Genomic DNA, 18,331 nt, shown 5'->3' with positions numbered 1-18,331 from the left:
TGCATAAAAAATATATTCACTCCGTTAAAAAATGTAAGGTATTTTTAATTAAATTTTATTCACAATAAAATTATTATTTACTTTTAAATTAATTCTATCTTTTTAAATTTACCTTTATTAAACATCCTATAATAAATATAAAGTCATTATCAATAGGGGCACTTTAAAAAAAAGGTAATGATTACACCTCAAAAAACTAAAAATATTTTATATTTTTTAACATCTAATTTCTCAAAAAATGTCTTACATTTTTGAACGGAGGGAGTATGTATTTAGAAAATGAAAAATAAAATTGTGTAGACAATTATAAATAAATAATTATATAATAAAGAAAATATGCATAATTATTTTTTCTTTATTCTAAATTTGTAATTTTTAGAAGATAAAATTAAAAATTTTTTTGTTTATATAAAAATATAACAACATATTTTATTTGAAAATTTTATAGTGTGAATTACACTCAAGTATAAGAAACAATTAATTTATTAAACAAATATTTATTCCATCTGTTTAAAAAATATTTATTCCATACACTGTTATACCCAGGGAAATTAAAATTTTAAAATACATGTTCTGTTTTAAAATTTGTTTCTTTTCTATTTGGTAAAAACAACTTACTTTATTTAAAAATTCATTATTTTATGGATATTAAGAATATGAACAACTTATTTTATTTTCATATAAATTACCTTAGAATTTATAATCCCTTACATATTAAAAATATGAAGAAAAATTTATTATTTTAGGATATATTATCACCATAAAAATCAAAATTTAAATAAAATTTTCTTATTTTATAATAAAATAATATTTTACAGATTAAAATTTAATTTGAGTGTTATCACATAAATTAAAATTTAAACAACAAAGTATTCTAATTTGAGATTTATTAGCCACGTTCATATCAACAATATAAACAATTTATTTTATTTTAAAATTTTTTATGTGATAGATAATTGTCGAAATAGAGTATTGTTGAAATAGAGTATTGTTATAGTCATAGATATCCTTGGAGGTTTTGGCTCTTGTTTTATTCATCTTGAAGTTATACCTGGAACAAGAAAGTTGCCGTCCCGGACACTTCCATCCAATCTCTTCTTTCCAGGTGAGTGAAGAGTAACACAGAGAACGCGCATCTTGTATGCCCTCCAAATTTTACTCCGTTTGGTTGGTCTGAGTCCAAAGTAATGCTGAGAACACGTGTCTTGTAAACGGTCGGGATTGAAAACAGTTAGCGGCCATTAGTTGTTCTCATTTCATTAGTTTATTTAACATTATAAAGCCATCTGATTAATCTGACGGCCGAGACTTAGGTAGACGGGCAGTGGATCCTTCCCCCGACCGGACCCAGATTCGGATCCATTGCCAAGGGGAAAAATATGCCGCCCCGTTCTCATTCCATTGCGATCCTTCTCCTTTTTCATGATATTGAGCGGTACTCTCAAGTCTCAACTCCCACCCGAAGCTTCTAGGTCTCTCTACCTCTCTCCCTTCCTCTCTGCTCCGACTTTGGATTCCAATGGTTCATTCTCGTTCTTCCTCCCCTGTTATCTCTTTATATCTTTGCTGATTCTTGTATTTCACTTTTTGTTGTAACTCATACTCATTCACAGTCACAGGTGATTCGTGGTGTGTGTTTTTCGGCGACGCATGAATTCTTCATTTCTATGCTATGTTCCTTACATTTCTTTGTTTTGTTTGGTCTTTTCTTTGTAACTATTTCTTTTAAAATATTTTTCGTTTGTTTGCATGTGTCGAGTTGGGTTTTTTGTCAAAGGAAATCTGAGTTCTGAAATTTATTTGTCTGGATTATGATTTCATCAAGTTAATGTTGTTATACTTATTCAGTCGGGATATGACGCCTCATTTGAAACTATTTACTTTTTACATGGATTCAGCTTCTGTAATCTACATGTTTTCTTGTCTTATTTCTTTTAGTAGTTCCGTACTCCATCACCTGCTATAAATTTTCCATTGAAATTTTAAGATGCTAGACATACTATGCGTCTTGAATTTTGTAGGATGCTACAAAGTCGAATGCTGCTGTCCTGGCATGTACCGATGATGTTGTCCTTCCTGTCAGTGCTGTGTTTGACTCGATTGGAGAAATTGGAAATGGAGGGGTTGAACACTATGATCCTCTAGTTCTCACACGTGCATCGTCTCTAAGTAATTTTCTCTCTTTGATGACGTATTTGTTAGGCTTACAGTTACTTTGCTTTACAAGTACAACTTAGTCTTCTAACAGATATGCAACGACCTTGGAGGAGAGATTCATAATTATGACTATCAGGCCAAGAAAAAATATCACCATGACTAACTTTCTTATTTTCCCGGGTTATAATTTTATTTGTAAGAAACTAAATCTTACCCCTGGACTAGTTATAAGTTGGTGCATAGACTTTAAAAAACGTTTAAAAAACACTTTCCAAAGTTTGATAATGTTCTCTCATCAAGAGAATCAAGTGTTAGAATCATAGGCTTTGTAGTTAAACTGCTTTCATATATTGAATTAGGATATTCGATCAAATGATAATTATTGATTGCAAGTCCAGCACTCGCTACAACATGCACTTTTGAATGACAAGAGTTCTGAGTCCACGATGGACTTTCGAATTGGCTAAATGAGGCCACTGGTGCTTTCATGTATGCATAATTTATTTTTCTTCTCTTTTTCTTTTGGTCTGGTGTTTCCCTATGCCAATTGTGAGAATTTATGTGTACCCTTTGATGGAATAAGTATATTACAATATTCATAGCTAGGCTTCCGACAAGGGAATCAAACTTTTCAGGGTGAAATTGCACTTTTCCCTGCATCTAATTTGGCTTGTTCAAAGTGCTTTTTGGTGCTTATATAATATTTTATTTGTAGCCTGGGGAACCAATTTTCTGTCTAATTTTCTTGGCAAAAACAGGCAAGTTGCCAGTAGAATCTTCCTCTATGGACATTGTAATTTTAATCTGGCAATCTCTTGATTGTCCTTCTGATCAATTGGTTCAAGAAATCCTGAGAGTGTTAAAAGTAGGAGGGTCAACTCTTATTCGCAAGCCTTCTCAGCCTGCTTTGGGTCCAGTCGATAAGGTAATAATCAGGTTCATTGTGCCTAGGAAGAATCATGTTTTGTTTGTTGATTATTGTTGGCAAAATTATTGGGTTTGATCGATTTGACTAATGACTAATGACTCATTAGGGCTAGGCCTAGGCACCCAGACCTCCCATTAATCCATTTATTTGTATACATTTTTTCCACTTTCAATCATTTATTGCCATCTCATTTTCTTAATAAAAATCAGTATTCTAATTTTTCATTGAGTGACTTATTGAATCAATTTTGGGAGAAAAACTGTAACCTTGTTTTTCTAAAATGGTTCTAGATTTTATGTTGCCTCTTATTTTTATTTATATTTTTGTGTGGTATATTTATATTAATACACTATCCGTGTTTCCTTGTATATTGCAGAGTATGAGGAATAAGCCATATTGTTCATAATTTGTGAACGGTGCCTCTTGTTGTGGATTTTATACTTTATATTGGTATTGATTTTAAATGTTTTATATTAAAACGATATATCTTGTGGTCATAGAGTTTGCCTTAAAAAGAGAGAGGAAGAGAGTGGGTTAAATAATGAAGTGATGAGGCTTGGGTTGATAGTGAATCATGGGTTGATCCATTAAAATCCATGCGTTTAAGTTGTTGGGTATGGTTAGGCGGGTAAGTAAAATGGCTATGGTTTATAATTTCTGCTTTTGGTTGTAAGTGATTTCAATTTTATCTCATCTTGCAGATGATGTCTGATCTTGAGCACAAGTTATTGTTGGCAGGGTTTTCAGAAACACAAATTTTTCAATTAAATTCAACTATCTCATCACAAATCAAGCCTTCTGGGGTTAGTTTATTTTTAGCCATTCTAGTTTTCTTTTTCTTCAATTTATTCAATGTTCATTGTTATTTTTCACTTGTGTGTTTCTAATGCAAGAATAGGACAGAATAGAAACTTATTGTGGATAAGTTGAATCACAGATTGTAATGATACGTATTATGGTTTAAAAATATCTAAAATACAATTTATGCATTGTGAAACTTACTATTCTAACAGTAAACGTGTTTTGCATAATTGCATTGCACATAGATTAAAGCAAAAAAGCCATCATGGAAAATTGGATCTTCTTTTGCCATAAAAAGGGCGGTCAAGACTCCACCTAAAGTGCAAACTGATGATGATTCAGACCTTATAGATGAAGATAGTCTTTTGACTGAAGAGGATTTAAAGAAACCGCAACTGTCAACTGGTAAATAGTACTTCTCTAGTTTCAGTTGCTGATTTATTGGTTTTATTCCCTTGTATTTAGTAACAGCTCGTGCAACAGGTGATTGTGAAGTTGGAAGTACGAGAAAAGCGTGCAGAAACTGCACTTGTGGGAGGGCTGAAGAAGAAGAGAAAGTATTGAAGTTAGGATTGACTGCAGAACAGATCAGTAATCCTCAATCAGCTTGTGGCAATGTATGTCTTTTTTGGAAAGAATTCTGTTTCAGTGTATGTCACCTTAAATTGGAATTTGGGGTGTCTTATTTTCTGTGCTGCTAAAAAAATGCTAATTTTATTTGTGTCTTTGGAGTATGAGATGAATAAATTCAGTTGAGTCTGACCGGTGATTTGGTATTTTGTCAATTCTTTGGTCACATAGCTTGTTTAGTGCAGATGATCTACAGAAGCTTAGGAGGGTTAAAATGAAGTAATTCTTGTTTTGTTTTATATATATATGATTCTGTTTCTGGTTTGTTTATTATGGAGGAATATCCAATTCGGACTTGCACTTAATGGACAAACTTTATGATCCGAATTCTGGGAATAATTCATCCTTAATGTGTCACACTCGAATCAATAATCATCGCATGTTGTTTTCCATGGTCGGCATTGCTCTTACAATTGTCTTTAACCTGCAGTGTGGTTTAGGGGATGCTTTCAGGTGCAGCACCTGCCCTTACAAGGGTCTTCCGCCATTCAAATTGGGTGAAAAGGTACTCTTGCAACTCTCTAGCCTTCTTTGAGTTTCTTATGTCATTTTTTGAGTTAAGAACAGATCCTCTCCTGTGAATTTTGGTCAATTTATCTTAATCAGGAAGAAGGCTTTCCCTAAAAAAAATAAAAATAATAAAATCCAATACACGCACGCACGTGGATCCTAACTTCAGAAGATCCGTTCTATATTGTTCCAGATTTTGCATCATTAATTAATTTTATGCAGGTCACATTGACCGGTAACTTCCTTGCGGCTGACATATAATTGGTATTGTGATAATTTTTGTTACGGTGGGCATATATAATGACTGCCACTTGTGATTGAGGGGAAGGCTTAAGCGCTTTGTTTAGACGACATAGTTTTATCAGTTTACATTTTGAACATTGAGAGACCCTAGTTGTTTCCTCAGCATTGTAGAGCTTTAATGCCATCCTTGCCTCTTATAAAGATATATTTTCCAGGCCACTTTGCGTGGATTGTGTAGCTTTAAATTCTATGGAATTTCATGTACGAGGAGTCTGTAATAATGCGGGCTCTCTTCCTGATCTTGTATTATCCTTTTCATTGTACCGAGTCAGACTGGTTGATTGGTCTAAATAATAATCAGCTGACGATTAATGATGTTCTAGATAATTATTTTTGGCATGGCGAGGTCCAGACTTTACAACTTTTTCATTATAATAATTAATGTTAGTAAGATTTGAGGATTTACATTATAATAATTAATGTTAGTAAGAGTTTGAGGAATTATTTGGTATATTGAAGAAATCAAAATGTATTCGTTAGGATATTAGGTTGAGAAAAGTGAGAGCGGGAAGAGCTCTTTACTTTTAGATGGGATATGTTTTAATAAAGAAAATGGTTAAATTAAAATGTTGCCTCTCGATTTCCAATACGATAATTTTTTGGCCGCAACTGTGATGAGATGACGCGCGAATCACCACAAAAATTATGTGGTAGTTTTTCTCTGTATGGTGCTAAAATTTACTCTTGAAAACATTAGTTATAATAGCTAGGTCGTTTTGTTACACGTATCATAAACAGTTATTTTGTTGCAGTGAAGACCTAAATAATGTGATCAATGTTTTGTTTCCATAAGAAATCAAAATAAAAACCCTCATAATTATAGTAGCATAAGTAACTGACAAGAACTTCGGTTAGAAACCTTACATAATCACATCATTCAAATAAATCAAGGCATGCAATAAGACGTATAAAATCATCTCTAGAATTTAAAACAACAGACATGGCAGGCTTTGCCAAAACTTGTAATGAAATTTCCATTAATTATATTTCCAATTATGTTAAATAATTTCTCAGCTAATTTATCATTTTCATCACTGAAGTTTGAGCTAGATTTCAAATGATCTTGCAACTACACTTTTTGCTCATCTTGCCCCTACATTGTTAAAGAATCAGACACCAAATACATGTCTTCCCAGTATTGCCACTTCAAGCCTTCATGAATCATATTTAGGATGCTATTTTCTGATGTACATGCATTTGTGGAATATTTCTACAGCTGTAGGAAATCTACAAAGTGCAGTACATACGGTAAAGAAATGGTCCTCAGGGCCAAACCAAATGCTTCATTCCGTCCTTACTCAAGTTCCATGCCCCTTGGGCCATCTCATTGAACAACTGATTCCAATTCCAACTTGAGTACCCCAAGAAAAACCAGTGATCCATCATTGATTGATTGGCCACCGATTTCATCTCTTCTATTTTACTTATTGTGGCAAGGTGGTCAAGGAAGTAAACTCCTGGGAGGATTTCTGGTAAAGAATTTACAAAAGCATTTCGGGTCAAAGATAAAAAAGGCATTCCACTTTTCACAACAGGACCCCCAAAGGACAGTGGGGCCTCTTTCAGCATTTCAAAGCCTTCTCCTAGCTCAGGTAGAGCGCTCCATTTTATATGCTTGTTTATGACAAGACCTTGAAAACCATTTATTTCATCAGCTGCCACGATGAGAATCTTTGATCCATCAAATGGCTGACTTCCCAAAAGCTTTTCTGTAGCAATTAGCACTGAACCAATCATTACTTGAGGCAACCCGTCATTCAGTCCATCTGACACCGGTGGTTTCAACAGGTTGAGTTTGACCACATCGTCCAAGTTCCTGTCCCAACCTTGGGCTCCATGATATTTGACGTTCGCAAATAGTGATTCCTTGTGAACATCAGTTGGCACAGTACTATACAGATTCTGATTCCTATCTCCCCTCGGAGGAAGCCACAAAACTGCCACCGGAAACGTGAAGTGGACAAGTTAGAAACATTTAAATTCCATCTCGGACTTTCTGCTGTGATGGTCAAAAGAGAGGAGTAGAGGAGCATAAACTTAGCATATCAACTATAGCATTTATGTACAGTGAATGTATCAAGCTAGTGGGCCTAATGTAACGGAGTCTCCTTCGCTGCTGCTTGTTTCTCTTGTTCTTCCTTTGAGACTTTTGTCTGCTTGTACAGTATTTCTATTTGATTGAATAAATATTAAAAAAAATGTATCAAGCTAGTAAGAGGAGTGACTTCCGGTGAGGGATGAGAAGAGTAATTGAGTTAGAAGCATTATTTGATATGTTAAGCTCATTTATGGTAAACAACACGCGGCAATAAAATGTTCTACATCAAATTACCTTTATCACTCATAGCATGGTTAAAATAACTTGCATGCTCAGCCACAAACTTCATTACGTCAATTACTGCAATAGCTCCTTCATAGAGTAGAGGTTTCTTCTTTTCTGCTGGAAATAAAACCAGAGTAGGATAAACTTCTCTCTGCATATTCGAAACACACCAAGTCAAATTAACCAGAGGAAAAAAGAAGAAAGGCTTTTTGTTTTCAAAAGACCAAATTAATACAAATTAGCAATCAATGCAATTGAGTATTTCAATACAATATATTCCATTTGCCAGATAACACAGACAATATTTACATTTTTTTTCTCCATGTTTCTCTGACATTTTAAAGCATAATGACGTCATACAATATATATAACCAACCCCGCCTGGTGGGATAAGACTTCTTGTTGTTGTCATCTCTAACCATAAGACTAGAGCTTGAAATTTTAAACAACATCAATGTAATCACTGTTTTTGCAATGCAATTGAAGTAATCCCCTGTCAAATTCTAGATGATAACCAGATTTCTCCTAGTAATAAAAGTAAACTGATGTAAATAAGCAATAACTACTCGTTAAAATTTGTTGGTTAGCACATGACTGCTTGAAGCAACGTGTGTTTAGGATTTAATTGACTTGCCTCCATTGGCACATGCTTGGATTTTTATCATTAGAACTGGTTAAGTAAATTAATCGCTAGTCTTTTAGGATAACCGTTTAAGTTGCTACATTGTCATCCTCTTATTATTTCTCAGTTAAGATAGCCAATAGAGTTTGAAATGCATGAGGAGTACTAGAAGGGTTGGGAAAAGCTGAACATATAGCAACTTCTCACGACTAACTTGCTATCACTAGCTTTTCTTAACAGCGGTTCTTTTTTCTCCTAAATTAAAATTGAGTAAAACTATAAGGACCAAAAGTACAATTTTCCCTCTTTTAACTAAATGGAAATACCCAGAAAAAATCCATCATTTGAAACTCGCCCATAATTACACATGTTAACAATGCAGTGTTGCTATGTCTAACCAAATACATGAATTATTAGGAAATCTGGAAGACCGGGATAGTAGCATGATTAGGAAAACAAAAAACATCCGAAGGAAGGCATCCCACATCTACCTGAGTTACAGACTTTAATATCAAATCACAGTCATTCAATGTACAGTCCAATAAGTAGATCACTGGAAGCTTTATCGTATCATAATCCAAGTTTTCTGCCATGAAATAATCCAATGTCAAACTTTTGTAGAATGCATCAACCATTTAATCAAGAATTGAAGTTAAATCAGCTGAACAATTATGTTTCATTGTAAATTGTATTCAACCTACACTTCTTAAAATTCTCAAGCTTCGCTCTCTGCGAAATTTTGAGGAATTAAAAAGGTATATCTTCAAAATTATCAGAATTAAGCAAATGGAAGAGAAGTACTGAATCCTCAAATTCTCTATCATTGAGTTTCTTGAAAAGGTAAATGATTCAGACACAAATCATTTAAAAGTCACATTGCTTTTCCATGATCAAGTTAGCAACCGATCTAGTAAAACCCCATCGTTTGTGGGGGAAAAGAATTCAAAAAGAAACTGAACATCCTAATCCTGTGGTAATATAAATTGATGAAACAGAAGCTACAGATAAGTTCATACAGCCAAAAGTGGCCTTTATTTTAGTTCTTTTAAAAAAAAGTTCTAAAAACTAACACCTGAAAAAGAATTTTATTAGGAACAAATGAAGCTGTATGCATACACATGCCAACAACCTTACCATGATCAGAAGTAGATTTCGTATTCCTAGATCCACTTTTCAATATATCCATATAGCCCTTGAAGGCTCGATGTACTTCACGAACAACTGTTGCCATTCTCTGGCAATATCCACACCAACTATAGCTAAACAAGACTAAGACATCCTTATTCCAAGCATTATCTTTATCAGAGTGGTTGAAACCAATGACATGTTCAGAGAAAGTATGAGCTGTAATCCTAGGCAAAGAATCCACCTCATGAAAATCCAAATTAACAAATGGTGGACGGGTGGCTTCCCTTGGGCCTTGAAGAACACATTCAGACTGCTGATAAGGAAGCAGTGTATCATTAACAAACCCAGAAAGAAATCCACTTAGCGAACGAAAGTTGAAATTTTGATCTTCAGGGAAAATATAATGTTGCTGCCGTACAGGATCAACTATAACCAAAGTTGGAATTCTAGAATTCCCAGTCAAAGCTTTAAGTAACTGATAATTACCTTCAGAGTAGAAAAAAAAACCATTGAAACCAAGAAATTGTTCGAGTTCTTCCCCAAACTTGTCCCCATCTGAATAAGAGTCTGTTTCTGCTTTCAAAATTTTAGCACCAGAAAGTTCATGATCCACATTGGATTCTTTCCCAGACTGGCCTCCATCTGAAAAACCCTCTATTTCCATTTTCATATTTTTGACAACAGAAACATCATGATCTGCAATGGGTTCTTTCCTAGACTTGTCTCCATCCGATGAACTCTCTTGTTCTGCTTTCATATTTTTTATAACTAGAAGTTCTTGGTTCACTAAGGATCCTTCAGGCTTGGCAGATTTTATCTCTTTACTTGAATCAATATGAAATGCTATCGCTTCATCATTTTGAGAAGAAAGCCCTGTCAATTTGGAATTTTCTTCAGGGTCTCCGGTAGATCTACTCAACAAATTTGGGTCATTATCCAGGTTTGAACCATCTTGATGGCCAGCATGAGAGGTTTCTGCTGACATTGGATTAGACAGAACTTCTGAATGGGATTGTTGTACATGAATTGATTTGATGTCAATATCATCAGATAAAAGTTGGAAACCTAAATCCTTTGCCAGGGAGCTTAATCTTCCATCCTTGTTTTTCTGCAAAAGATAGCTGAGGATCTCATTCAAAGAAGTCACTTGAAGATCAGCAGATACTTTGTCCAAACTAACGTGCTTGCCTTCATTTATAACCATGATGGTAGACATCTTCTCCTTTAGTTTAATCTTCTGAGCTGTCTTAGAAAGCTTTAATCTAGGATGTTCAGATGCACTCAAGCTTTGATAATCTTGAACTGAAAATTTTCCAGGACTATCATCATCCTTCTTGCCTATTTGGTTCAAAACATGATAATGTTGTGCTAGTTCTCTAAAAGCATTGAGGGCTTCTTTGCTTTTTCCTCTAGTTTCAGATGTATCAGATGATCTATCAACAAACAAAAGTACTGATGGCTTATTTGCGGGCAAAATAATCTCTTGATCTTGACCTTTACCTTCCAGCTACATGATCACAAACAAGAAATTGCAAGTCAATGGAATAGTTAAGTGTAAGAAGCATGCATGTTTGTGTTATGGTGGCATACCTAGGGCTATGTATCCAATACTTCAATTTTTTAAGATGCTAAAATTTATTAAAATGGCCTCAAGCTAAAGGATTTACAAAAGGATTGGAAAGTTATTCTAAGCTATTGGGTCTGTAAATTTTTTCATTGTTTAGTGAGGACTTGTCCTAAATGCATGCTTTTTGCAAATGATATAGTTCTTATTGCAGAGACAAGAGAAGAAATAAATTGTAAACTTGAGTTATTGAGGAAGACATAGGAGTCAAAAGGTTTCGGCTAGAGTAGGAGTAAAACAGAATATTTACATTGTAATTTTGATAAGGGATCAGTGAGCAGTAACTTGAAAGTGAAATTAAGTGATCAGACCATACCTCAAGTGAAAAAGTTTAGATATATGGGAGTGATTATTCAACAAAATGGGGAAATTGAAAACGATATTACACATATGATATACGCGGGGTGGTTTAATTGGAAAAAAGTTAAAGGAATTATTGCGATCATAAAGTACCTGATAAACTTAAAGGAAAGTTTTATCGAACTGCTATAAGACGAGCAATTTTATATGGTAGTGAATGTTGGGCTTTGACGGGACAACAAGAGCATAAAGTTGGAATAGCAGAAATGAGAATGTTAAGATGAATATGTGGATATACACATAAAGACAAAATTCGAAATGAGTGAATATGAGAAAAAGTGAGCGTAGCACCTTACGAAAAAAAATGATAGAAAATCGTTTAGGACGATTCAGACATATACAAAAAAGACCATGGGAGGCACCTATGAGGAGACTGGAACAGATGACTTTAAGCCCTATCAAAAAGGGTAGAAGAAGACCGAAGAGAACACTTTTAGAGGTGGTTGAGCGAGACATTTTAATTAACAACATTTTTAAAAGCTTAATAATGATAGAGCACAATAACATCATATAATTCATGTAGCCAACCCCACCTAGTGGGATAAGACTTGTTTTTGTTGTTGTGAGGACTTGTCCTCATCTTTGGATTGCTTTCACTTCACTAAATTTTTCTCTTCCATCAAAAACCACATAATGATTATACAACTAGTTACCATTATATTCATATAAGTAATTTTTTATTTTAACTTCTTAGAAAAAGAAAACTGAACAGGGCAAAATACAATATGCATTGGAGCCACCTTTGACAAAAAATTACATACCACTGGAGTTAAAAGATACTCCCTTTGATAATATTTATAAGACACTTTCTAGAAATAATTTTTAGTCCAAAATATAGAACACCTTGTAATAATTAAACCACTCTTTCAAATTTTACTCCTTCTTAATTAGCATAAAGGTATTTAATGTAATTGTATTATTATTCAAAGCCAAGGATAAAAATGAAAGTACATCTCACTTTTTTATGATACGAAGAAAAAAATTAACTTTTCTTAAGATGCGTGAAACAGTTGAAAGTGTCCTACAATAAAGACCAGAAAGAGTATTGGGTACCATCTATAACTGAATCTTGAAGTAAATGAGTCTTGACTCTGGTTTAATTTTATTCAGGGACTCAATTCATAAAGCATATGTTAAATATTTAGATATGAAAAATCAAGAGAAGAAAGACCTATTAAGTGTAACGGAAATTTTTTGTTAACAAAAAAGAACATTAAAAAAGAGCCCCCCAATCACTCGGCATATTTGTCAATGAAAGTCTCAAAAAACCAATGCAAGGAACCAACCTATCCCACAATAAATCTAAGAGAAGCCATTGACACCATATAAGATTTACTAACTTTGATGACCAAAGAAACAATACAGCAACAAAAGCACCAAGTAGTGTGTGAACAAGGGTTTGCTAAGCTTATGAAAGCTGAGATGAATGATAATCACGACTAAACCATGATGTTTAAGGTATTAGAGAACATTTCTTCAATTTCTAGAAGGCGATGACAGCAAGCAGCATAGAGTTGTCAAGTATCCGTTCAGTTCTGGAAAATGAATATGACTTCTGTTCCAATGACAGAACCATCTACAAATTCATCAAGTTAAATAAAAACAAAGTTTCTAGATCATAATATCATGTAAAAAGGGAATTTCTTCTTGAAGGATTAGTATAGGAGCACAAGAAAAAAAATGATCCAATATAAAAATTCATGAAGGTACTAAGTTAGATTATTGGCACTACACCATGATAAAATACAGCATATAGATTTCACCTATTCATTAGAGGAAAATTAATTTCCTTGTTCAAATCTCCAGGTTGGAAACCATCAAAAGTAAGAACTGTCAGTCGATTATTGGTGATAGAGAGGGATATCATTGAGTAAAGAAGTTTTATTTAGTTCCCATCTTATTTATTTAATTGTTTTAACTTACTTATAATAATAGGTAGTTATCTTATTTTAAGAGTTAGTTTCACTCTATCATGTGTATTTCACATTTGGTAACCACAAATATCCTGATATAGAATTAAATCTACCTGAGATGTTGGAGATGCAGTGCACAGGAATAACTTCATAATTGCCGATCTTGGGATCTATATTTTAAGCATACTATTGTGGTGCAATTATAAAAAGTGAAACAGTCCCTAAACACAATCAGAGATGCAATTGAAACTAAATGTGGTACAAAAATTTAAAAAAAAAATGGGAAGCACAGGAACTGGAAGTAGAAACAAAATAAAAGTTAGTAAGGTTATATAACATTCACCTCTTTGACAAAATAATTATCCAAATGTAAGGCATGCTTCAAGTCATCCTCCTCTTTAAGAACTTTCAAACAGCTTGGACATCCGTCAACGTAGTGAACTGCAAACCATGAACCAGAATCTCCAACACCTAAGGATGAAAGTATAGATCTTTCTGAGACCAGACCAAACCTATGCCGTTCTGGAGACAGAAAGAATTCTCTCGCATAGATCATGAATTTTGAGAAGAAAGAGTGAAAATGTTCAAATTCTTGTAGGGTGCATGAAGGTAGAACATGAGAATTAATCTCCTTGGCCTCCTCCAACACACTATCATTCATTGAGGTGAATGTCCCGAGCCAAGGAACTCCATTAAACCCATTACTAATGCCGAGTTCAGCTTTGCACATATCCTCTCCTGGTAAATTGGCAGAATAAACAAAAACAGGGCAAATTAATAATTAATGTATCATAATGGATAAGTAATTTTAGCTTAAAAGTTTCATGTCATCATGCATTCAGGTAATACCAGCCACCTTCAGGTGATTCTTCCCCCTCGATGCTGGTGTTCTATCATGTTTTCCACTAAAGCCCACTCCAAATTTATCCCCTGCAAGAAAATTGTTCAGTTATACTGTATCAAATTATCAATCATTGTGCAACATAACCATTCAATAAAACCACTTTGAAAATATAACAGAAACTCCCTATAGCAAAAGCAGAAAAAAAATTTATAAAAATAGATTTAATGAATAGATAGAAATGAAGTATAAAAACAGAGTCACAGAGAATAAATAACCATCGAATAACAAGCATGTGGAAGGGAAAAAGGAAAACAAAGAAGAACCACATAAAGATGGGACATTCCAAGCAATAAATCCAAGTCCAGTACCCATTAAGAAACTCAAACGGACATATATGTCGGAGATCATGTGTTCTCCTTTAGTGATCATATATTTTGGGCTCTTCATTGGAATCATCCTGGATTTCTGCCTTTGGGCTTTTCTTTCTTTTTTAACTTGCTTTCTGGTCCTGTTTCTTTCATTTCAGCCCGTCAAATCAGATTGTATTTTCCATTAAACTTGTTTTAGTTTGATAGCCTAAAAATGTGGAATCTTAAGCCAATCAGATTAGGTTAATTACCTTTGCTTGTATGCCTCTTTTTTTTTTGGTTGAAAAATAAACTACAGCAGAGGAACAGAGATTCATGACTCAGACCCTTCTTCAAACAATTCACAATACATATAAAAGTTTAAAAAAAAAAAAAGAAAAACCAATCATAGCCAAATTGAAAGATACAAGTCAAAAAATTAGCACGTTCAAACTTTAATCAAATGAGAGCTGCAGCAATCAAAAGATTAAATCATCTTAATGAAACTGAATTTTATTGGAGTCATGCATGCCACCATGATTTAGACTTACCATGCAAGCTATAACTATTTTCTGTTCCATTCCGTTTTGCAAGCAACTTTGTAGTCCATCCACAAAAATCTACGAGCACTAGAGCCTTATCAGTTGAATCAAGGAACATTCTTAATTCTTTTGGATTCTTGAGAGCCTTTAGGGGAACCTCCTCGGGTGCACTCGTGATATAAGGATGCAGTGAAGACAATATATTTTTTGCTCTAAGTCTTCCTCGATACTTGTAAGACATAGAGTAATGGAAGTAAACTAATGTTATTTCTTCAGTATGAGCACCTATAGAATCTGCTAGCATCTTCTCTGTATTTCTATGCATATATCTCAGTTTTAGAGGACCAAAGTCTTCTCTTTTACCAGCAATTACAAGTGCCATATCCTTCATAAGGGTGCGAGACTCACCAGACCCTGCAATTCAAAATGAAAATCAAATACGTTAGGATTACTCTACTAAATGCAAAACATGTTAATATGAAATTTGTAAGCAGACATGATAACCAACACCCCCCGCCCAAAAAAAAAAAAAACATCTTCCTTATCATTACTAATATATCCAACTGTAAAGGAATACTAAAAATGAAATCAAATATGCTTCAGAGTTAGACGATGCCTGTAGTTCATGCACGCAGACTAGATTCCTATTGACATAGGATGCAAGACAATCTTGAAAACAGAAACTTCAAGGACAAATAAATTTCAAAATACAGTCTAATTTATCTAGGGTCAGTTGTAACCGTTGATGCATGATGCTATAAGATAAAGGAATCGTCATATTTAAGAGCCTAGATTAAAGAGCAAAGATATGTAGAAAGTTGCGCAACTTAAGATGCAAGGCCTTAATGTGATTCTTCCACATGCTAAATTGGTGATTTAATATCATATGGTTAAAAAGTTGCAGGTGCAGATCAATTTTGTAACTGAACTGCATAGCACCAAAAATTTAGTATAAAAAAACCAGTTTCTAGACATCTCAATTCTTAAGGTCCATGGTAGTATAATGTGTAACCAAATGAAATTACAATAACTCTTTTAAGCGTAAAATGCAAATTTTAGCTCACTGTGTCTTTGCGATGTGAATAAGTTCAGTAACAGGGCAACATTCAATATCGCCGAAGGAAGATACATATATGCGTATCAGATAAATCAGACATTTAAGGCTTATTTATGAAAGGTTATCAAAGGAAAAGTTTGTCATACTCAAACGAGGTTGAGCTTGGTCTACAGGGACGAAAACTTGTATTAAAGCATTGAATGGCTAAGAAGATGATATATTGCACATGATGTGATTTTCCAGTTACCCAAGTTAAATCATATCGACAGCAAGAATTTACACTTTCAACTAACGAATTCCATATAGGAAGTTATCCATTCTCCTTGCTACCGTCTACGAAGTTATCCATTCTCCATGGCTTACGAAATAAGTTCTGAAGCATTGTTTCAAGTAGGCCCAGAAGTTGAGAACGGTAGAAATACTGGCATGTCTAATTAAAAAAATGACTCATTTTCCATAAGCCACTATTAAACTAAAGCACCATGCAAAGATCCATATTAAGGCATCAAGCTTTGAGCCACTTATAGCTGGCCACACTCGAAACAACCAAAAGAGTGACAAACAGTAACGAGAATCCAAACGTGACCGAAAATCAACTACATATAATTTACTTCTAACTAATGTATTAACTAAGAATCCGCTATCACCTTGCCCCGACATCTCCATGAAAATATGAACCGACCAAATGCATCAACAGGAACAAATAAAATAAGAGAAATATAGGGATTACAGGGAAGAGTGATGAGAAGAAGGATATGGGGATGAAGTCGGATCTGAGAAGAGAAATTTTGCTTCGTAAGGATCTGCCATTCGGCCGAAGCGGTGGATGCGCAGTGAGTGGATAAGAATGATAAGAGTATGGAAGCAAAGAGTACGAATAGATGCTTCATCGCGGTCTCTGGGCTCTGCGTGGTTTAGGGGCGCTGCCACTTCTCCATAGCAGGTCGCCTCGCGCTTCCGTTTTTTGGACTAGCCGAGGGAAGCAAGTTCAATGACTCCATTGTTGAAAGCGACTAAAGCAGGAAAAAAAAAAAAACAAGGACACGTCGGTCAAAAAAAGTGCGTTAAGGTGTAATTTGCCCGAAACTAACAAGGTAATTAGTAATTTTTTGTAATCTTTTACTCTTATTTATAAAACATCTTTTAAAAATAATTAAATCACTTTTCCAATCTTATCTTTTTTTATTAGCATAAAAATATTTAATATAGTTGTGTTATTATTTAAAGTTAAGGGTAAGAATAAAAGTACATTTCATTTTTTTATGATATCAAAAAAAAATTAATTTTTCTTAAAATGCATAAAACATTTAAAAGTGTCTTATAAAAAGGACCGAAAGAGATATGTTCTACACCACTATCCTTGAAAAGATATTTTTAAGGATTAATATGTAATTTAAACTTTGAATTATAAATCTGAGAATGATTTGAACCCTAAACTTGTATTTAATATATTTTAAATTATGAACAATTAAATTTAAAATAATTTCACCCTCATCATTAATTTAAAAATAATGGCTGTTACTTTAAGCATATGGGACCCAAAATTTTCTCTCTTTACCTCTTTGCCTCTCTCCTCCCTCACTCTTTGTCTCTCTCTCTCTCTCTCCCCTCTCACTCTTCCTCATCAACACCAAAGCCTTTATCATCCACATTACTGTCATTGCCTTCATCATCATCACCAGTCGCATCGAAGATAACCCAAATAACTACCAACACCATCAATGTGCCATTCTTCATCACCTTCAATGTAGTAGGGACGGACTGGGTGAAGCCATGAAGTACATCGTGCTCGCCAGAGCATTGAAGGGTATTACAACGATGTTACTAGTGAGTGTTATCAACCAATCTCAATACTTGATGCATATAGCTCAAACTAAAGGTGTGAATCAGGGCGAGCCCCACCCCTAAGGGCTCAAGGTCTAAAGCTCGATTACCCAAAATTTAACTTAATTCTAAGGCTTGGCCCTTATTTATAGGGCTCAGGGCTAGGCCCTTAAGCCCTCTTTTCTAAAAAAATCTAACATTTTAATTTAAACAGAATATTCTAAAATTCAACATAAAATAAATTAAAGTCTCACATAAAATTCAATATAAAATTTGACAAAGATTTAAAATTTAAGATGAAGATTAAAATCTTCATCAATGTCAATTCATCATCATCTAAAAATAAAATATTAGATCCCTCAGATGTAGGTCTACTTGTTGAAGATAGAGGTGGAAATTTAATGTTAATTATCTCTGT

General features: G+C 34.1%; 2 protein-coding genes across 4 annotated transcripts; one reads left to right on the top strand and one right to left on the bottom strand.

The window, feature by feature from the left end:
- The first annotated feature begins 1,360 nt into the window (after positions 1 to 1,360).
- Positions 1,361 to 5,668, top strand: LOC129323202 (anamorsin homolog). Its single transcript, XM_054969806.1, has 8 exons — positions 1,361 to 1,522; positions 2,022 to 2,169; positions 2,916 to 3,082; positions 3,787 to 3,888; positions 4,132 to 4,291; positions 4,370 to 4,503; positions 4,947 to 5,021; positions 5,249 to 5,668. Exons 1-8 carry the CDS (start codon positions 1,520 to 1,522, stop codon positions 5,285 to 5,287), a joined length of 828 nt encoding a protein of 275 aa, XP_054825781.1. The 5' UTR covers positions 1,361 to 1,519; the 3' UTR covers positions 5,288 to 5,668.
- Positions 5,669 to 6,230: 562 nt separating this feature from the next.
- LOC129323201 (uncharacterized) lies at positions 6,231 to 17,067 on the bottom strand. Of its 3 annotated transcripts, none has more exons than XM_054969803.1 (8): positions 16,820 to 17,067; positions 15,042 to 15,446; positions 14,149 to 14,229; positions 13,643 to 14,037; positions 9,409 to 10,909; positions 8,766 to 8,860; positions 7,662 to 7,803; positions 6,231 to 7,266 (listed from the first exon to the last, which is right to left on the bottom strand). In XM_054969803.1, exons 1-8 carry the CDS (start codon positions 16,977 to 16,979, stop codon positions 6,593 to 6,595), a joined length of 3,453 nt encoding a protein of 1,150 aa, XP_054825778.1. In that variant the 5' UTR covers positions 16,980 to 17,067; the 3' UTR covers positions 6,231 to 6,592. The 3 variants fall into 3 exon arrangements, with proteins under 3 accessions (XP_054825778.1, XP_054825779.1, XP_054825780.1); XM_054969804.1 differs by having other exon boundaries at positions 16,737 to 16,962; XM_054969805.1 differs by lacking the exon at positions 16,820 to 17,067 and having other exon boundaries at positions 14,156 to 14,229; positions 15,042 to 15,102.
- Positions 17,068 to 18,331: the final 1,264 nt, after the last annotated feature.

This window comes from Prosopis cineraria, unplaced genomic scaffold, assembly GCF_029017545.1.
Source record: "Prosopis cineraria cultivar Desert tree isolate PC_DT_omini unplaced genomic scaffold, ASM2901754v1 PC10, whole genome shotgun sequence".
Classification (NCBI taxonomy): Eukaryota; Viridiplantae; Streptophyta; class Magnoliopsida; order Fabales; family Fabaceae; genus Prosopis; species Prosopis cineraria.
Note: the sequence above shows the minus strand (reverse complement) of the source record. Positions and strands in the feature narration are given on the sequence as shown.